The sequence below is a fragment of the Nannobrachium achirus genome (assembly GCF_963921795.1).
Source record: "Nannobrachium achirus genome assembly, chromosome: 5".
Lineage (NCBI taxonomy): Eukaryota > Metazoa > Chordata > Actinopteri > Myctophiformes > Myctophidae > Nannobrachium > Nannobrachium achirus.
Genome location: NC_137814.1, coordinates 2,330,057 through 2,349,578, shown reverse-complemented (window position 1 = coordinate 2,349,578; position 19,522 = coordinate 2,330,057). Strand labels below are relative to the sequence as shown.

Genomic DNA, 19,522 nt, shown 5'->3' with positions numbered 1-19,522 from the left:
TTTTTTTTTTTTATTATTTAAAAAAAAAAGATGTTCAGAAGACGTCTGGCAGGGAGGTCCATAGTGAAAAAGACGTTTTAAAGACGTTTTTATCATAGAAACATATTTTTTGGCAGGGTATGAGTTAAAGTAAGCTACCAATACTAAAAAGTACTCATTGTGCAGAACCTCCCATTTCACAGGTTTAAACTGTAAAGAAAATCCTTTGAAAATAGCAGATCTACAAGCTCACAACACATCGCGATGTGATGCGTTGTAGTCAAAGTTTAAATAGGGCTGAAGTCGTTGATGTATGTGTTGCGATAATAATCTAAACTAGCCCTTACCCGTTCAAAGATATGAGCTCCAAAATGATGTGCAGTGTGTGGGTTATGGGATGTGCACTGTGCACACAGTATATGAGGGATGGAAAGTAACTTTAACTGGTGCTTGCATGATAATATGTAGGAGCATCAATGTAAGAAACCCGTTTCGTTTAATGGCTACAGAGATACTGTTCCCCCCCCCCCCCCCCCCCCCCAGCCTGCCCGCCCACCCGCCTGCACACACACCCGCCTGCCTGCACACACACACACACACACACACACACACAGAGCTGGTTAAACATTTTGCCTCAAGCTAGATGCAGAATAGATGTGCCTCATGCTAGATGCAGAATAGATAGTAGATACACCATAAAAATGCTAATATACAGCATACGATTTGTGAAAGTGACAAACGGGCTTCACAGTTATGTCAGGTGTGTTCATATGCTAATGGTGATGCGATTTCAGATCAATTGCTCCAGCCACTGAGGAGAAACGCTGTGACAGACACTCAGACACTCACTCAGACATTCGCAAAATTATAGTATAGATATACAAAGTAACTAGTGACTAAGTTGGAGTAAAGTGCAATATTTGTCTCTGAGATGTAGTGGAGTAGAAGTAAAATTGTATACTCTGTCTACAAACATAATATCATGCTTTATGTTATGAAATGAGGACATGTTCATGTTTACCTCCACTGGGATGAATTCGATCTCTGCTGTGTAGTCGTTGTCTGTCATGTTTGCCTGCACTTTAATCATGACTGAGGTACAAGCACTGGTGCCGCTCGTAGGCAGGATCTTCTCACCGATGAGGGCATTTATCAGAGAGCTCTTCCCTGCTCCTGTATGTCCAAAGACACCCACCAGTCTGCTGCTCTCTATCTCCAAATCTAAGATCTTTTCCCTGTTGCGAAAAAAAAAAACTACTCATTTAATAAATGTAAACATAATTTTTATAGTAAAGTTTGGTGATTGCCTTAATGGTATTAAAGTGTCACTACTGTCCTCTGGGCGGATAAAAGATGAAATAAAATCATGACCCACAGGTTGAGAACCACTGACTTAAATGTTATTATTATTCAGACGGCTAACCGTGCGTCCTAAAGAAATGTCTCTGTGACACTTCCTGGGGCCACAATCTGCCTCCAAAACTAATATATTTTTATCTGTGAGAAGTTCTGTCATTGATCGATTAGCTGGCAGCATTGCCAAATAAGCAGACCAATCATGACTGCCTCTTGTTCTTGTTCAGATTGGTTGACCTGTCTGTCAATCCTTTTAGCCCCGGTCGGCTGGTTCATGCACCAATGAGCTGCTAGTGACAGAGCTTCTTACAGATAAAATAATAGTTTTGGAGGCAGACTGCGGCTCCTAGAAGCGCCACAGAGACTAGATTTTTTAGGGACCATTGTTAGCCGCCTGAATATAATAAAATTAAAAAATTAAAAATTAAAATAAGCAATTGCATGATTCCTGCTTATGTCAGCAGAAAACTGCTTATAGCAACTTTAAAGTACACTCCATCAGTTCCATTGATCCAAGCCAGAACAAAATGGATGTATTGATCACTAAAATAAACATGCTTGTGAGGTTCTGAGTTTTGCAGTGGAACAGATATTGGGTGGAGACGCATACTCACTCTAGAAATGTGCGGAGCTCAGTGGTCTCCTGATCACTGAGGTTAAAATTGAGATTCAGGAGAACGTCGTTCATGATGTCTTTCACCTTAGCAGCGAGTTCATCTGTAGAAGAGGAATCATAACATGAGCTGTGCAGCAGCCAGTGCTGCAAAGTAACACAGTACAGTACAGTACAGTACAGTAGAAGTACAGTACAGTACAGTACAGTACAGTACAGTACAGTACAGTACAGTACCCAACTCACTCACTGCCCTTAAAACAAAAACTGCTTTCAGGCTAAGCTGCCACGATTAGTTTTTTAACGTGCACGATAGTGCACGGATCATGCACGGACATGCACCACGAGTGTGCACGCTGTTCACAGCTTTTGGAGTACCTTTAGCGCCTCAAAAACACGATATATTCGGGGGAATAATAATAATCTTTGGGATTAAAATAGGGCTAGTTAGCTCAGGCCCTAATTACCTTGTGACGGGGGCCTCTTCTCTCCAGAGGACATGGTGCTGGTGGTGGGAGGCGGTTTCTCCAACAGCGCCACCTCTGGCGGCTCCAGGTGGTCCCCCTGCCCCCCGCCTCGCTGGGAGAGCCCTCTGCGTCGGGACGCAGGTTCATGGGCACCAGGATCTGTTCCTGGCTGCTCAGAGGACTCCCGGGCACCAGGATCTGTTCCTAGCTGCTCAGAGGACTCCCGGGCACCAGGATCTGTTCCTAGCTGCTCATAAGACTCCTGGGCACCAGGATCTTGATGCCGTTCCGGGACTGACGCAACGCTGGCAGCAGAGGGCGCCGAGGGGCCCAACTGTGTTTTACCTTAAAACAAAGGGACAAACACATCTCTTATTAGTAGTAGTTGGTAAGTAAGTAATTAAATAAGTACATGTCTGCTGTGTGTTAATTACTCCTACTGTAATACTAGTGTAATGTCTTACACATTATGTAATGTATTACCTCCAGCTGATTGATTATTGATTGATTGACAGAAAACTCATCAAAGTATCCATCCATGTGTCAATGTCAATATATTGATTACTAATATATATATATAAGTATTAGTACTTAAGTAAAGTATTGATTACCTCAGGGTTGACTACTATGTGTTTTAAAGTGATCGGTGCGTGGATGGTTGTGAAGAACAATATTCTATGATTTTTCAAAGGTTAGTGAAAAACTCTCTGGATCCTGGCAGTGGCAAACAGATTTTGTTTTAAAGCATGGATTTACCTGGAGTCCTGGAGTTTGTAGTTTTGAACTGGGTAGATGCTGAGGGTTTTAGAGGAACTCTCTGGTCAGTGTGGACGTCAGTAGAAGACGTAGAGGCTCTCTGGTCAGTGTGCTCTGTACTGTGGACGTCTGGTAGAAGAGAAGCAGAAGACATGGAGGTTCTCTGGTTGCTGTGGACCTCAGTAGAAGATATGGAGGTTCTCTGGTTGCTGTGGACGTCGTGCTGAAAATCAGGAGATCTGGAGGCTCTCCGCTTTTTGGAGCGTCGATGGCCGTTTCTTCCATTAGTGTGCCTCGATCTGTGATACTGCTGTGGCAGGTCTGGGTGACCAAGTGACACACACATGCACGCCCGCACACGCACACACACGCACACGCACACACACACACACACACACACACACACACACACACACACACACACACACATTTGTATGTGGGCTCGTCTGAAAGGCGAGACCAGTATGTTATACCGAAACCTTCTAGGTCAAGGTTGTTCTCCTCAAAAAAATGACCGACAGTACAAAGGCAGGGCCCTTAGCCAATGAGGAGCAGCCTATGGGTAGATCTTTGTGCCCATACATGGTGTTCCATGTGAGCCCACACTGTTTCGTAGAAACAGTATTTCTAGTTATTCTTTGTTAAAGTTATACTATGTAACTTTTTTTATAAAACAAATCTTAAAATTGTCCTAACTGTTAAATCGCTAAAGTTTTAGAACACCCACTCCGTTGTTTTCAGCTTCTAAAGCCTTCTCTTTATATGTTTTCTATGAGCCGTGAGGGGGGGGAGAATTTCGCGGCAAAATTACGTCATCTGCATCATCTGTATACGTTGTGTATATGTTGGCCACTCACATCGCGGATCATACACACGTGATACACTACCGGCCAATCACAGCGTGTGCTGCGGCTCTTCAGGAAGAAGCCTCCCTCAGCAACCTGTATTTACATGGTGAAAGATTCTTAACCTCTCACTCTCCAAATCCTGCTCAGAAAATTACGTTTACCCCTCCACGGATTCGTATCGTCGCGGTGGTTTGCGGCGCCTCTCTGGTGGTCCGCGGCGACTCCGGGCGAAAAGCGGCCGAAAAAAGCAATACCGCGACTGACCACTAGTTTAGCAACTTACACAGTATAGCTTTAAGCTAAAGAAAACAACAAGCAAGCAACCTGATATATATTTACGTTTGTCATTTCTAGTTTCAAGGGTTTTCCCATTGGTTGACATAAACACGTGTTACACATTATGTAACATATTACAACCAGCTGATTGATTATTGATGGATTGACAGAGAACCCATCAAAGTATCCATCCATGTATCAATATCAATCTCCACAAATCTCCAGCCCAGATCAAAATATATTAGTTATGATGTTTTAAAGTATGGATTTACCTGGAGTCATCTCTGTAGTTATGTTTTAAAGTATGGATTTACCTGGAGTCATCTCTGTAGTTATGTTTTAAAGTATGGATTTACCTGGAGTCATCTCTGTAGTTATGTTTTAAAGTATGGATTTACCTGGAGTCATCTCTGTATTTATGATGTTTTAAAGTATGGATTTACCTGGAGTCATCTCTGTAGTTATGATGTTTTAAAGTATATATTTACCTGGAGTCATCTCTGTATCTTTGGATTGGGGGAACTGGGTAGATGCTGAGTGGTTAGACTGGTCACTGCTGACGTCGTGCTGAGGAGAATCATCTGGACATCTGGTGGCTCTCTGCTTTTTTTGGTGGCGATGGCCGCTTCCTGCTTTTGACTTGTGTCTCGAACTGCTGCAATACTGCTGGGTGACCAGTGGTGCTGTTGAGCACCCGACACACACACACACACACACACACACACACACACACACACACACACACACACACACACACACACACACACACACACACACACACACACACACACACACACACACACACACACACACACACACACACACACACACACTTTCTAGATAAACTTTATTTTGTCCCACTACTCCTCGCTACTATATGTCTTAAAACGATCGGTGCCTGATCGTTGTGAAGAACAATATTCTATGATTTTTCAAAGGTTAGTGAAAAACTCTTTAAATCCTGGTAGTGGAGGATAGACGATGTTTATAAGTATGGATTTACCTGGAGTCATCTCTGTAGTCATGATGTTTTAAAGTATGGATTTACCTGGAGTCATCTCTGTAGTCATGATGTTTTAAAGTATGGATTTACCTGGAGTCATCTCTGTAGTTATGTTTTAAAGTATGGATTTACCTGGAGTCATCTCTGTAGTTATGTTTTAAAGTATGGATTTACCTGGAGTCATCTCTGTAGTTATGATGTTTTAAAGTATGGATTTACCTGGAGTCATCTCTGTATTTATGATGTTTTAAAGCATGGATTTACCTGGAGTCATCTCTGTAGTTATGATGTTTTAAAGTATGGATTTACCTGGTGTCATCTCTGTAGTTATGATGTTTTAAAGTATGGATTTACCTGGAGTCATCTCTGTAGTTATGTTTTAAAGTATGGATTTACCTGGAGTCATCTCTGTAGTTATGTTTTAAAGTATGGATTTACCTGGAGTCATCTCTGTAGTTATGATGTTTTAAAGTATGGATTTACCTGGAGTCATCTCTGTATTTATGATGTTTTAAAGCATGGATTTACCTGGAGTCATCTCTGTAGTTATGATGTTTTAAAGTATGGATTTACCTGGTGTCATCTCTGTAGTTATGATGTTTTAAAGTATGGATTTACCTGGTGTCATCTCTGTAGTTATGATGTTTTAAAGTATGGATTTACCTGGAGTCCTCTCTGTAGTTTTGGACTGGGTGAACTGAGGAGATGCTGAGCGTTTGAGAGGAACTCTCTGGTTAGCGTAGACCTCAGCAGGAGGTCTGGAGGTTCTCTGGGCGCTGTGGACCTCAGCAGGAGGTCTGGAGGAGACGTCACGTTTCCTGGCGTTGCTTCCCGGCCTGCTGGGCTCCTGCATGTACGGCTGTCACCAACACCAAAGGAGATTTGACCATTAATGGTCATTCAAATGCAACAGCAATTTGTGATTTTACTGTGTGGGACCTTCTAGCTTCTAGCACTGTGTGCCATGTTCTCTCCACTTATGTTGTGCCTAGGCTTACCCTGTATAGAGTATGGAATTACACCTCATGAAATCCGAATAACGGAAGCTGGCATTTCTGTTCACAAAAATATTTTTTAAAATATAATTTCTGATAAGCAGCAATACATGCTTAAATGGTTTTGATTTATATTAGGATAAATGTGTGCGGAAGTGTGGAGGAGGCTTTATCGATTCTCATCCTGGATGCTCATGATGATCAGAACTTCAGTCTCCCAGACTGTAAGACGGGAGCATTGGCACATTGTGGCAGTCAACAGTCTTGCCACGAGAGACTACCTGGTTGGTGCTGGTGGTGTTGGTGCTGCGGGTGGAGCGCATCAGGGAGGACAGGTGTCCCTCGGGCTCCCAGGTGTCCTCGCGGCCGTAGCCCCGCCAGCGCACCAGGTACTCCATCTTCCCCTTCCTGTTCCAACGCTTGTTCACGATCCTCTCCACCTGGGAACACCGGGACATTAACATATCTGGTGCCAACCCCGAGTTTCCCGAGTTTGAAAAGGTACCACCCCTGTGCCAACCCCGAGTTTCCCGAGTTTGGGCCGTTTTTGAAGATTATTATTTTTTCTTTTTTTTCAAAGATTTTTTTTTTTTTCAAAAAAAATGTTTGGACCTCCAGAAATGTATTAGGCATGATCGCGAAATTGCATGTTTAACCCCCATACCAACCCATTCTTTCAAACATGGCAGCCATGTTTGTTTACATCTGAAGAAAACATAATGGCTCCTAAATCATGAATGCCTGAACGGATTTCCAAGCGGATTTTTTTGTTTGAAAGCTGTGAACAGTGTGCACACACGTGGTGCATCATCTAGGCATGGGCGTGCACGATCCGTGCACTATAAATTACATGGAAGTCTATGGAGACCATGGCATCAAGGGACATTGAAGAGAAAAACTCATTGCAACTTAAGTGTTAACTGATGTTAACAATGTTTATTAACTGATGTTAATGCTCTGCCCAGGAGGCAGAGTTTTCCTTTTTTTTCAATATTGCTTTATTATAACGTCACACAATTTCAGGTCCCACATTTGCTCAGCAAGTTCCTCAAAATAATCCTCCTGAATGAATGAATATTAAACACATGCATACAGTATATGCATATTGTCTCTATAATTAAGTATATATTTGTTCATGATATGTATCTGGGACTTTGACTAGATTACCTGTGGCTGTGGAGCTGGAATCTCAGGTCCCCTGCTGGCCATCTTGAGCTGTTAAAACAATGTCAAACTACAAAACAAACAGAACTCATTAGCAGTGGTGGACAACGACAACAAACAGAGGACAACACTCGTTACAGTGATGGACAGATACTGTATAGAGAGATATATTTATTGTCTCAAGGGGGGAACATCGCCCAGAGGCAGCACAGCAGTTTAAGGATAACAAAGTTACAGAGAAGTATGAAAAAGTAAAAAAAAACAAAAAAAAAAAACAAGTAGGCTACTACTGTGTACAGTCAAAAAGAGCATTAAGGCACAATAAAAGAAGCATATATACATTAAAGGGATCCCTGGCTAATACGACAAATATGCCTTAATACGTTATAATTGTCCTCTATAACTACAATGTAAAATTAAAACCGTACATCTTTTATTTCTTCTAGAAATAGCTAATATTTCACTCAATAGGGGAAAGCCTGTCGCAAGTTGATGATGTCATAAAAATCATGTGTGATCTATCCCAATGGAATTTATGGCATGCATGTGCAAAAAAGAGACACACATCTGAAATATTGATTTGATGCTCATATTAACAATATAGGAAGATTACTTTTTTTTGCACATGCATGCCATAGGCATAGAGGAGAAGGCGTTTTGCACACCTACAAGGACTGGTGCGCTGGAACAGCGGTGTTGAGAAAAGGAGAGTCCCGCACACAGTCTTCACTCACAATAACTTTATTACAACGTTTCGGTCGTTCAGACCTTCATCATGCCTGATGAAGCTCTGAACGACCCTAACCCTAACCCTATTGAGTGAAATATTAGCTATTTCTAGAAGAAATTAAATATTTTAATTTTACATTGTAGTTATAGAGGACAATTTAGAATGTATTAAGGCATATTTGTCATATTAGCCAGGGAACAAATACATTTTCAACTCTCATAAGTGTCACGTCAAAACACAAATAGCAACACTTAAAGCACAACTTAACAATGCAGTGCTAAACAAAAGTGTTCATAACAGTCAGTGCTACACAAGTATTCACCACCATATCAACACAGCAATGGTACTCAATACTACCAACACAACCCAACAGTGCAGGGCCAAACAATGGTACTCAATACTACCAACACAACCCAACAGTGCAGGGCCAAACAATGGTACTCAATACTACCAACACAACCCAACAGTGCAGGGCCAAACAATAAGTATCCATTTGGTGGACTTTCAATAATTGTAAGTGTTTTTTAACACTGGTACTGTAGCATCTCTTCCATCAGATCCCAGTGATCGCTGGAGAGATCAAGCACCCTGGCCTCCGCCAGTTCAGTCAAGCCTCGATCAGAGTCGGCTCCATTGTGTAGTTTTTTTGAGTCATGAAACTACAACGTTACGTCATTCCTTGCGGTGAAGAGCTTTCCACCGCGAGTCCCGACACATCTCTCTGTTTTTACTTTCAGACAGATAGGCTCTTCACCCCGTTCACTGATTGGTCAATCTAGACCAGTCAGTCACGGTGAATAGGACTCCACCGTGACGGACTAGATGGCCTTCACTTATTTTCTGACTTGAGGTGGAAAGCTTTCCACCTCAAATTTGCGGTGGATAGCTCTTCAGCGCAGACTCTGATCGAGGCTTTACAGTGCAGTCTGACAGCACAGCTGTTACTGCCCACCTTTGCTTTATCAGTCGCTGGAACATATCTTACACTGAATTCCAGCGGGTTTTGCAGGAGTGGACCAAGGTTTTGGGTAGCCTGATTTCAGACTCAGCTCACGCTTTAGTCTGAAACTGTGCTCTATTCTGAGCGATTTACGGGGGAGGGACTTTTTTGCGAGCGTGCACGCGCGTGTCCGCGCGCGAGTGATCGCGACGCACGGTGATCGAGACGCACGGTGGACGCGACGCACCGTCGGGGAGTGTCTGTGTGATTGTGTGCGTGTCTCTGTCTGTGCCAGAGACTGCTTCCACACAGAACTGCGACCAGAAACTTGTAATCAACATTAACAGCTTGGTGAAATCAATGCGCTCGTGCGTGTGTGTGTGTGCCTTCCTCAGCCTGCCTGTGTGTGTGAACTTCGTTTGAATCGTTTCAACTGCTGCGCGGATTGGATATTCGTTAGACCCACCCCCCACCCCGCGCGCTCATTGGCCAGCCGAAAATAAAAACAGATTCATGTACTAAGCTCCAGACCAGAGAAAGAGTCCACTCTGAGAGTGGGCGGGGTCTCTGGTCTGGAAGCAGGCTAGGTTTTGGGGGTCATGTTCAACTGTTCCTGCTTGGTTTTCATGTGTTGCAGGAGTGCTATGATTGAAATGCTTAACCAAACCACCAGCTGAAGCAATGACTCCATGATCCATCTTTAAAGGGTTCATAGTTTAGATTGTAATTAGAGGAATGAAAGGATGAGTGTTAAAATGTTTTAATTTACTGCTTTCTGTTGTTTCAGTGATTTTAACGATTTTGATTTGCATGCATGCCCCCAGGTTGGAAGCATGCATGCAAGTGGCTAAATATGTATTTTTAGACTTTTTTTTAGACGGGCAATGTCTTTATTACTATTTACACCAGCCCCCATAAGTCACATCTGCCCATGAAAGATTGTGGTGCATCATGGGAATGGGCTTATTCCATCTAAAAATACATGTTTAGCCACTTGCATGCATGCCCCCAACCTGGGGGCATGCATGCAAATCAAAATCTTTAAAATCACTAAAGCGATAGAAAGAAGTAAAAAAAAAAAAAAAAAAAGGTAACACTCATCTTTTCTTTTGTCTAATGACTATCTAAAATATGAACCCTTGTTGTAAAAAACAAAGTGGTCCTTTGATAGCCATTTGCCATTCGTAATGTTGTGCATAACAGGGAACGGACTTGATGTTTCACTGTACTTGATGGTACTTGGTGATCCTTTTCAGCCTACAAGACTCTTCACCAAAATAGCAGATCTACAAGCTCGCAACGTGTTTGGGGAATGTTCCCCCAGAATAGAAGAACGACATCGTAGATCAGGGGTTCCCAAACGTTTTTGTCTCAGGGCACCCCATGAATATTGTTTTAATCTGAGGAACCCCTACATTATAATTTTCACTCCCAGCACCTTATATTAATAGCATATCGTTGTTGTCAGGTGGAAACCTTGTATGTCCAAAACCGTTTGTTTTGTATTCATCATCTATAAAATGTACTAAACTAGTGAAAACAGCAGATCTACAAGCACACAACGCCTCGCATTGCGAGGCGGTGTGTGCTTGTAGATCGGCTGTTTTCACTAGTTTTGTGCGACAGAGGTTTCTGCCTGACAGTAATGATATTTTAGTGATTGTGTTGCGAGGAAAACGTTGAGCCAATAGCCATTTTGGTTAGAACTGACTGAAAATAACTGTGTACTTACTTCAAGTTTAAAATGATGCTAAATGTTTTTTTCAAGTGTGCAAATATTATCAAATGATCTCGCGGCACCCATGGACTGCCGTCACGGCACCCCAGGGTGCCCCGTCACCCACTTTGAAAACCCCTGCCGTAGATCACTCTATTCTGATTGAGAAACTAAAAGCCATGGGTCTTGACAGCACAGCAGTGAGCAGGATGCAATCTTACCTCCCTCCCCTCCCCTCCCCTCCCCTACACAGATATAGAGCGTCGCAGCGGAAGTGGATTCCTGGGGTCACTTAATATTCCCCATTCATTTTCGCCATAGACTTTTACAAATATATTTATAATATAAATTATGTTAAGCCTCGAACCAAGCCATCCAGGATGGAGGTGAATCATGATCATATAACCTTTGATCTTATGTGAAAATATATTTTAATATTACATTATTTGATATACTACATTTAATAACTACCCTTTGTTTAGCGATTTTCAAAATGTTCTTTTCATAGAAAAAAAGGTTATATGATCATGATTCACCTCCATCCAGGATGGCTTGGTTCGAGGCTTAACATAATTGTTATAAATATTTTTGTAAAAGTCTATGGCAAAAATGAATGGGGAATATTAAGTGACCCCAGGAATCCACTTCCGCTGCGATGCTCTATAAAAAGCTAGATACCTTGTCCACCCGCTGCAGTTGATTGGAGCGACCCGTCTCGCCTTGGTGGGCTCAAAAGAGGAAGTGTCGAGGGCAGGCTGCCACTCAAAAAACTACTGGCCAATCACAACGCGTCTTTTCCGGGACTTTTCCATTCAGTTCAAACCAGCTTTATTGGCACGTTTACATGGTCAAAGCAAGTGTCAATACCAGACATGGAGCTATAGATCCAGGATTGTTTTGGTCACAAAACATTCCCGTCTCCATTCACTGACAGATTAGACAAGCTGATGCCGGGCACATTGCAGAAAAGCCTTTATGCAACATCCTCAACGTTAGTTATTCAGGTCAGAAGAGAGCTAAAGACTGAAATAATTATCATTGAGAAATGTATTTATACAAAAACTGCAAATAGCCTACAAATGAATTGGGACACTGGCAGTCATATTCCAGTCATGTATCTGATTGTACAGCCAGAAGCTGCACACGTAAGGACCATGTCTCTCTCAGAGCCTGTTTAGACTGCCGTTAAAAGACCATTTATTTCTCAAAACCGAGTGTTTGGTTAACAACTCCAGTTCCAGTTTAATCCAGTCCCAGCTGTTGCGCCACGCAGCTGTTTTTAAGAGCTGCGTAGGAAAAGACCCGCCCCCACCTGCCTCTGATTTTCCTACCGACCTTCCGTGTCTGTTACGACACCGAAGAATTCCAAGCCTGTCAATCAAAAATGCCCACCAAGGCGAGACGGGTACCAGAGAGCCGGGAAGAGGCGTGTAAGCAATTTACCCCGAGTGAGAGGACATTATGCTCTGATAATGTCCTGTGTTAGGGGGTGATCGGACGAGGCGAAGCCGAGTCCGATAACCCCCTAACACAGGACATTATCAGAGCATAATGTCCGACCCCGAGTGGTAAATAGCTTTTCTACCACTTTTTCCCATATACATGAAAGAAAACACATAGTTGTAACTTGCAAGGATCTTAAGTTACAATCATTATTGCCTATAAAACTTCCGCCATAACAACAAATAGTGCCACAAACAACATCTTCTACTCACCACCAGATGGCGCCAACTCCATGCTGAGACAGATGTCGCCTTACGCGACCGAGTATTTCCCGGTGAATCTGTGCGCAAAGGTGGGGGCCGATGGGCAAGGAGGGTTGCGAGCTTATGAGAAACAACTAAAATAAGACCTTAAAACCTGGCGAAAACAGTTGCGTGCATTAGCGCAAATGGAAAACCTACACGGCCTTTAAACAGCGTGCATACGGTGCATTAGATGAGGATAAATGAAATCATTAAATGGAAATCATTAAATTAACTTCTGAAAAGGCTTCTTCTAAGCCTACACTATATAGCCTACTAAAAACGAGTGAATCTTGCCACACGTGAATAATTGTGGTTCAGTGGTTGTAAACAATAACACAGACAATATAAAATCCTTAGTCTAGTTGTGGGAAGAAAAGGATATCATCATCATCATGGCCCCAAATAACTTTTAAATATCTTGCAATTGGAGACGAGTCTCTTACTAAATCGGCAAGAGTGCCTCTCATTTTCAATACATAAAGGCTAAGCTATAGAACCTCTCCATCATCAGCAATAGTCAGTGGTGGTGCGTGTCCCCCAGACCCCCACACTCCCAAGCCCCCACCTTTGCGCACAGATTCACCGGGAAATACTCGGTCGCCTAGCTTACAGCTAAGCTAACGTCAGTTAAAAGCACCGTTCCGGCCGTAAATAGAGGCTGTTCGCTTCCAGAAAGGCATAGGTTCAGAGAAAAGGGGCTTTAAAGTTGGCGGATTGCATTGGATCCAAATAAATCGGCGACGATAGTACGCACGTTGGTAAACATAGGACCGCTGCGACCGTCATTTGTTGGTGGGGGGAAAGGTGTTCCGACCATAGCGTTCCGACTCCCTCCTGAAGTCCCCGGATGCGTTCATCGCGTATTGATCTCGGAAATGTGCCTCATTTGCATGTACATCCGGGCATTTCACACATTCCGGCTATTGTGGCCTCATTTACTACTGTTTTAAGCCAATCACAATCCAGTATTTGAACACGTGACTAGAAAAAGTGGTAGAACTACCTTTTTATGTCTGTGCTCCCCTACACCTGAACAGAAGTTTTTATGTCTGTGCTCCCCTACACCTGAACAGAAGTTTTTATGTCTGTGCTCCCCTACACCTGAACAGAAGTTTTTATGTCTGTGCTCCCCTACACCTGAACAGAAGTTTTTATGTCTGTGCTCCCCTACACCTGAACAGAAGTTTTTATGTCTGTGCTCCCCTACACCTGAACAGAAGTTTTTATGTCTGTGCTCCCCTACACCTGAACAGAAGTTTTTATGTCTGTGCTCCCCTACACCTGAACAGAAGTTTTTATGTCTGTGCTCCCCTACACCTGAACAGAAGTTTTTATGTCTGTGCTCCCCTACACCTGAACAGAAGTTTTTATGTCTGTGCTCCCCTACACCTGAACAGAAGGCTGGTTTCTCTGAGTGGGAGGCAACATGCTGGAGACGGTGTGGGCCTCGGGCAGGGGTGGGAAAAGTACTCACATTTTCTACCTAAGTAAAAGTATCAATACTGCATTGTACAAGTACTCTCTTACAAGTATAAACATACAAAAGTACAAAAGTATTGGCATCAAAATGTACTTACTAAAAGTAAAAGTAAAACATTTTTGAAAATAGAAGAATAGCCGATCTACAAGATCAAAACGTGTCGCATTGCGGCACGTTGTGATCTTGTAGATCGGCTATTTTCAAATAGCCAAGTTATAAAATAGGGCTGAAGTGGTTTATGTGTGTTTTAAAATAATTGATATCAACAAAGTAACTATAACTATAGTTTCCAAATAAATGTAGTGGAGTAAATGTACAATATTTGGATCCGAGATGTAGTGGAGTAGAAGTAAAAGTATTGGAAATTGGAATTACTCAAGTAAAGTATGAATACCTCAAAACTGTACTTAAAGTGGGCGTGACACGGCCAAAACAGCTAATTATGGCTATCAAATTAGCCAATTTTTTTTAATGATGTCCCTGTCTTACTCTTAAAACCTTACTCACGTGACAATATAAATGAATGCTCACAGCTACATGTGCTCTCTCATGTCTTCATGTATATTACTTTGTACTTAATCCTTAAAGGGATATTTCACTTTAAAAAAAAAACGTTCTGTCATTTTATCGTCTAATCAGGCTTTTGGGAACACCCAGGATAGTTTTTGAATTTCTTCATTCAGTATTTAGATATTTGATATTCATTTCCCCCTTCCTATACAAACCCATTATAATTTCAAACTCTATTTTAACCATGATAGATTCAATGAAAACACCTGTCCTTTTTTTCTGGTGACTCCTGACACCCTCCGAATGTGAGCAGGCCGTGTTTTTTCGATAACATTATTCATTGATTTCTATTAATCTTTTGGGGACATGAAAATTATTAAATACAATAACAGATTATAAAAAATAAATGAAAAAAGCTATAAAAAAAGCACTGCCTGCTCTCGTATTCAGGGGGTGTCAGGAGTCACGAGAAAAAAGGACAGTTGTTTTCATTGAAGCTATCATGGTTAAAATGGAGTTTGAAGTTATAATGATAGGTTTATAGGAAGATCCTGGAAGGGGGGAAATGAATATCTATCTAAATACTGAATGAAGAAATTCAAAAACTGTCCAGCAAGTGAAATATCCCTTTAATGTACACTTTTGTTAACTCTCCCAGATGTATATTTTACTATATTTTACTTTATGCTGTTGTTGAGTTTGTGTTTGGGTTTGTGTGCTTAAAAAGTACTTTATAATCAGGGGATATCTTAAAAAGTCCTGGAATAAATTCCTTACCAAAACATTTCTTCACCAATGTGTTTGTAAAGGTGTCTATTAACACATCTCACAAAGACTGAAATTCAGTTTCCCTAGGAAAATCTTTGACAGCTAGGGTAATTCTGGGTCTCATTCACTCACTATACACTATACTAGAGGGGAAAAAATCACTCCCAGAAAATATGCTTTAAGTGGGATGTGAGGGGTCTAACTAGGTGTTTTTAATTATTCTGAATCCATTGCAAGCATTTGTTTTGCACAAAAAAACATTCATTGGGCTAAAAACAGCCCATAAAATGATGGTTTAGTGATGAGTCATCACTTTTCACAGTGGTATGGGGGTCCATTTCTAGCCCAAGGAATATTTTTGGTGCAAAACAAATGCTTGCAATGGATTCAGAATAATTAAAAACACCTAGTTAGACCCCTCACATCCCACTTAAAGCATATTTTTGGGAGTGATTTTTCCCCTATAGTATAGTGTATAGTGAGTGAATGAGACCCAGAATTACCCTAGCTGTCAAAGATTTTCCTAGGGAAACTGAATTTCAGTCTTTGTGAGATGTGTTACTAGACACCTTTACAAACACATTGGTGAAGATTTTTTTTTGGTAAGGAATTTATTCCAGGATTTGACACTATTTCTAAAGATATCCCCATTAGGAACAATAGAAACACGGTGAAATGAAAATGATGTAATGACTGTCCCTGCCTGAATAAAATAATATAAAAAAATCACACCCGTGTGAAGTGGAGCTGTGTGTGTGTGTGTGTGTGTGTGTGTGTGTGTGTGTGTGTGTGTGTGTGTGTGTGTGGATCATGTGTACCGATTTTTGTGACATTTGAAGAAAATATGTAGGAAAAGGAGCAAAAAGTGTGTTTTGGAGAAAATTCAAGATGGCGGAAAATCTATCATGGCGCAAATGGGCGTGGCCTATATGGGGAGATGCGTCATGACCCAAGGAATCCAGGGAAAAAATATTTTTAATTTTCCGACCTACGGTTCAAGAGTTACAGGCCAAAACGTAAAGTGGGGTGTTATGGCGCCACCATGCGGCCAAATGACACTATTATTTTTTATTTAATCCTTGAAATCATTATGAACCTCCTCTCCAAGTCTTGAAACTCTAGCCCCTATGGTTTGCGAGAGACAAATAATTGAATGTGAGTTTTTGCGATTCCCATTATAAGTCAATGGGGAAAATTAATTCACTAATAAATTAATATCAATTAAACTATAGAACCTTTCTCTTAGAAAAGTAATAGCCCACGATTCCCGAGTAAGCCGGTCGATTTGACATATGGCGCGAGTGTGTGGTGGCAAAACTGTGGGACTATAGTGGCGTGCCGAAGTTTAGGAAGTTCAGGCTACATACACACAGACAGACAGACAGACACACACACACACACACACACAGACCCACACAGCCACGTATAGGGAGCCTGTGTTTCACACAGCTCCAAAAAGACCCTTAGCTCTGAACTAGATCAGATCTGCACAACACATTATCAACACACCTGGGCAAAACTCTTTGGATCAAATCATAACCCCAGCAAGGTCCATAACATCACAATCAAAGTGGATGACGATGTAATAACACGAAAAGTAGACCTTTCACTCTTTGCCAAAAATAGCCGATCTACAAGCTCACAACGCCTCGCAGCTGCTCTTTTACCCCTCTAGCCTACACCAAACATCTTTGCCAAAAATAGCCGATCTACGGCTATTTTTGGCTAAATTCTCACGTTAGGGTAAACAAGTCAAGTGGTTAACATGAAAAAAGGAGAAGAAAAAAGTTTCTATCACACATAGATTTGTGAGGACCCCCCTATAGGGGTCCCGGACCCCCTGATGAAGACTATCCCTGCTGTAAACTGCATCTAGGGGAAATATTTCGAGATAAATGTAAGGTAGAGTAAAGTAACGGTTTTTACCTATTATGTCCGTTGGGTTGTAGCTCCGAACCGTTGGAGCGTCGGGGAAAAAAACGTCTCGTTTAACGTGGTAACCTTTATAACAGTCCATACAACTAGTGTGTAGAGAAGGGATGGTGCATTACTCCTGGTCATAATCAACAACTTGTTCACGGTTATTTAAGTTAGTTGTCTCTTTGTTATCATTCTACTCTCACACACTCAACACCCGCCATCACTCATGTGCAATTCCAAATAACGCCCCTTCGACAGCAACACGACGTCACTTCCGCGCCGGTACAGCAACATAACGTCAACGTCACGTCGTCTGACTCCCAAGACCCAGAGCCTTGTATTAGAGAGTTCTGCGAATGTGGAGTCAGGAACCGGCCACGTTATTTCATGTAATTCCATGTAACTTCTTCCCTCATGGACTCCAATGCATTCTGTAAAATGACCATAAAACCTATAACCTTGTATATACTGTACTTACTGATTGTATAGACCTACTGTTTTCTTTTTTTCTTTACATATCTACTGCATAGTACTGTGTTCTATTTGTCTGTCATTCAATGTTATATGAGATACTTTAATGGTTTCCTGTTGAAATAAGCTTAGTCTTTTCATGGATCTCCTTTTAGTAGACCTTGTACCAGTGAACTGTACCGTCATGAATCTGTACATTTTCCTATGCAAACTTCTAATAAAGCCTTCAATCAATCAATCAATCAATCCTATGTGAAAACATATTTTAATATTACATTATTTGATACACTACATTTAAGCCTTTGTTTAGCGATTTTCAAGATGTTCTTTTCATAGAAACAAAGGTTGTATGGTCATGATTCACTGCCATCTTGGATGGCTTGGTTCGAGGCTTAACATAATTGTTATAAATATATTTGTAAAAGTCTATGGGGAAAATGAATAATGGGGAATATATTAAGTGACACCAGGAAACCACTTCTGTATTCCATAGTTTTGATTGTTTGACAGCACAATCATCAGTGTATTTTGGATTCATGTCAATTTGTGTTTTCAGATATTTAACCACTTCACTTGAACCGTCATTAGGCCTACTTAATAAACGTTTGCTTTATAGGCTACCTAGCCTGTTCTTTTTCCCCTCTACACCAAAGCTCTTTGCCAAAAATAGCTGATCTAAAAGCTCACAGCGCCTCACAGCGCGAGGCGTTGTGAGCTTGTAGATCTGCTATTTTTGGCTAAAGTCTCAGAGACACCATGGTTCAAGTTGTTAATATAAAAAGGATTGGAAGATTTGGAGGACCCCCTGTAGTAACTCTGAGGACCCCCTGTAGTAACTCTGAGGACCCCCTGTAGTAACTCTGAGGACCCCCTGTTCAAGACCTGGACCCATGAAGCGAACAGAGATGACGCAACTCTCTCTGAATACAAGGCTATGCCCAGACCCGCCCCCTTAAAGGGACCTTAAAGGGACCAGGCCTGGCATATAACAGTGTAATAATAGGCTCTATTCACGGCCCGCCCACTCAGCAAATTTCTCAGCAACTTCCTGGTATTTTGAAGGGTAAAACCCTGCTAAAAGCCCATAGAGTTAACACAGAAATCGCAAATGTAATGCACTTTCCGAATAGTTAAGTGTTAAGCAGAGTAGCCTGCAGACTCTAATCTTGCATCAGAAACATTCAAAGTGAAAAAGGCATAAAATAAATTTGACACAGAGACATAGCTTCCTGCTGGAACTCAGTCAACTCCACAACTGAGACAGGTTTATTTTTCAGCTGTTAAATACCAGCAGCAATGAGCATTTCCGGTTTGTCTTTCACAATAATAGTTCAAGATATAATCTTAACAAATAAGTCCATATACAAATATTCAATTGAGATCATATATCATAACATTAAGTATAAAATACGGCTAGCATGATCAAGGACACAAGATAGTAAAAGGCACAAAGCGTTATAATTTACTTTACCGTTCAAAATAATGATAAGTCCAGCGATTTCAGTGTTAACTCTATGGGCTTTTAGCAGGGTTTCCCCTTCAAAGCACCAGGAAGTTGCTGAGAAATTTGCTGAGTGGACGGCCCGTGAATAGAGTCCATTACACTATGCCAGGACTGGTCGCTAATTACACTGTAATTCAGGGGTGTGGATTATTACAGAGGTAACCTGAGACTCAAACGAACCACTGTTCTGTTCCATAGCCTTGTGAACCAGCCTTACCCCCGGAAATCAAATTCCATTTTCAAATCAAATGTAGCTTTCCGGAATTACTGAGATAAT

At 41.6% G+C, this 19,522-nt stretch overlaps 1 protein-coding gene across 1 annotated transcript in view; it reads right to left on the bottom strand.

Moving 5' to 3' along the window:
- LOC308286170 (nuclear GTPase SLIP-GC-like) overlaps positions 1–2,033 on the bottom strand; it is a gene marked incomplete at its 3' end in the record, with an annotated part of 20,529 nt that extends 18,496 nt beyond the window's left edge. The window contains exons 1-2 of the mRNA XM_080727126.1: positions 1,950–2,033; positions 1,001–1,214 (exon numbers count right to left, since the gene is read on the bottom strand). Coding sequence (XP_080583252.1) covers positions 1,001–1,214; positions 1,950–2,023 — 288 coding nt within the window. The 5' untranslated portion in view covers positions 2,024–2,033. The remainder of the gene's footprint in view (positions 1–1,000; positions 1,215–1,949) is intronic.
- Between the last annotated feature and the right edge of the window lie 17,489 nt (positions 2,034–19,522).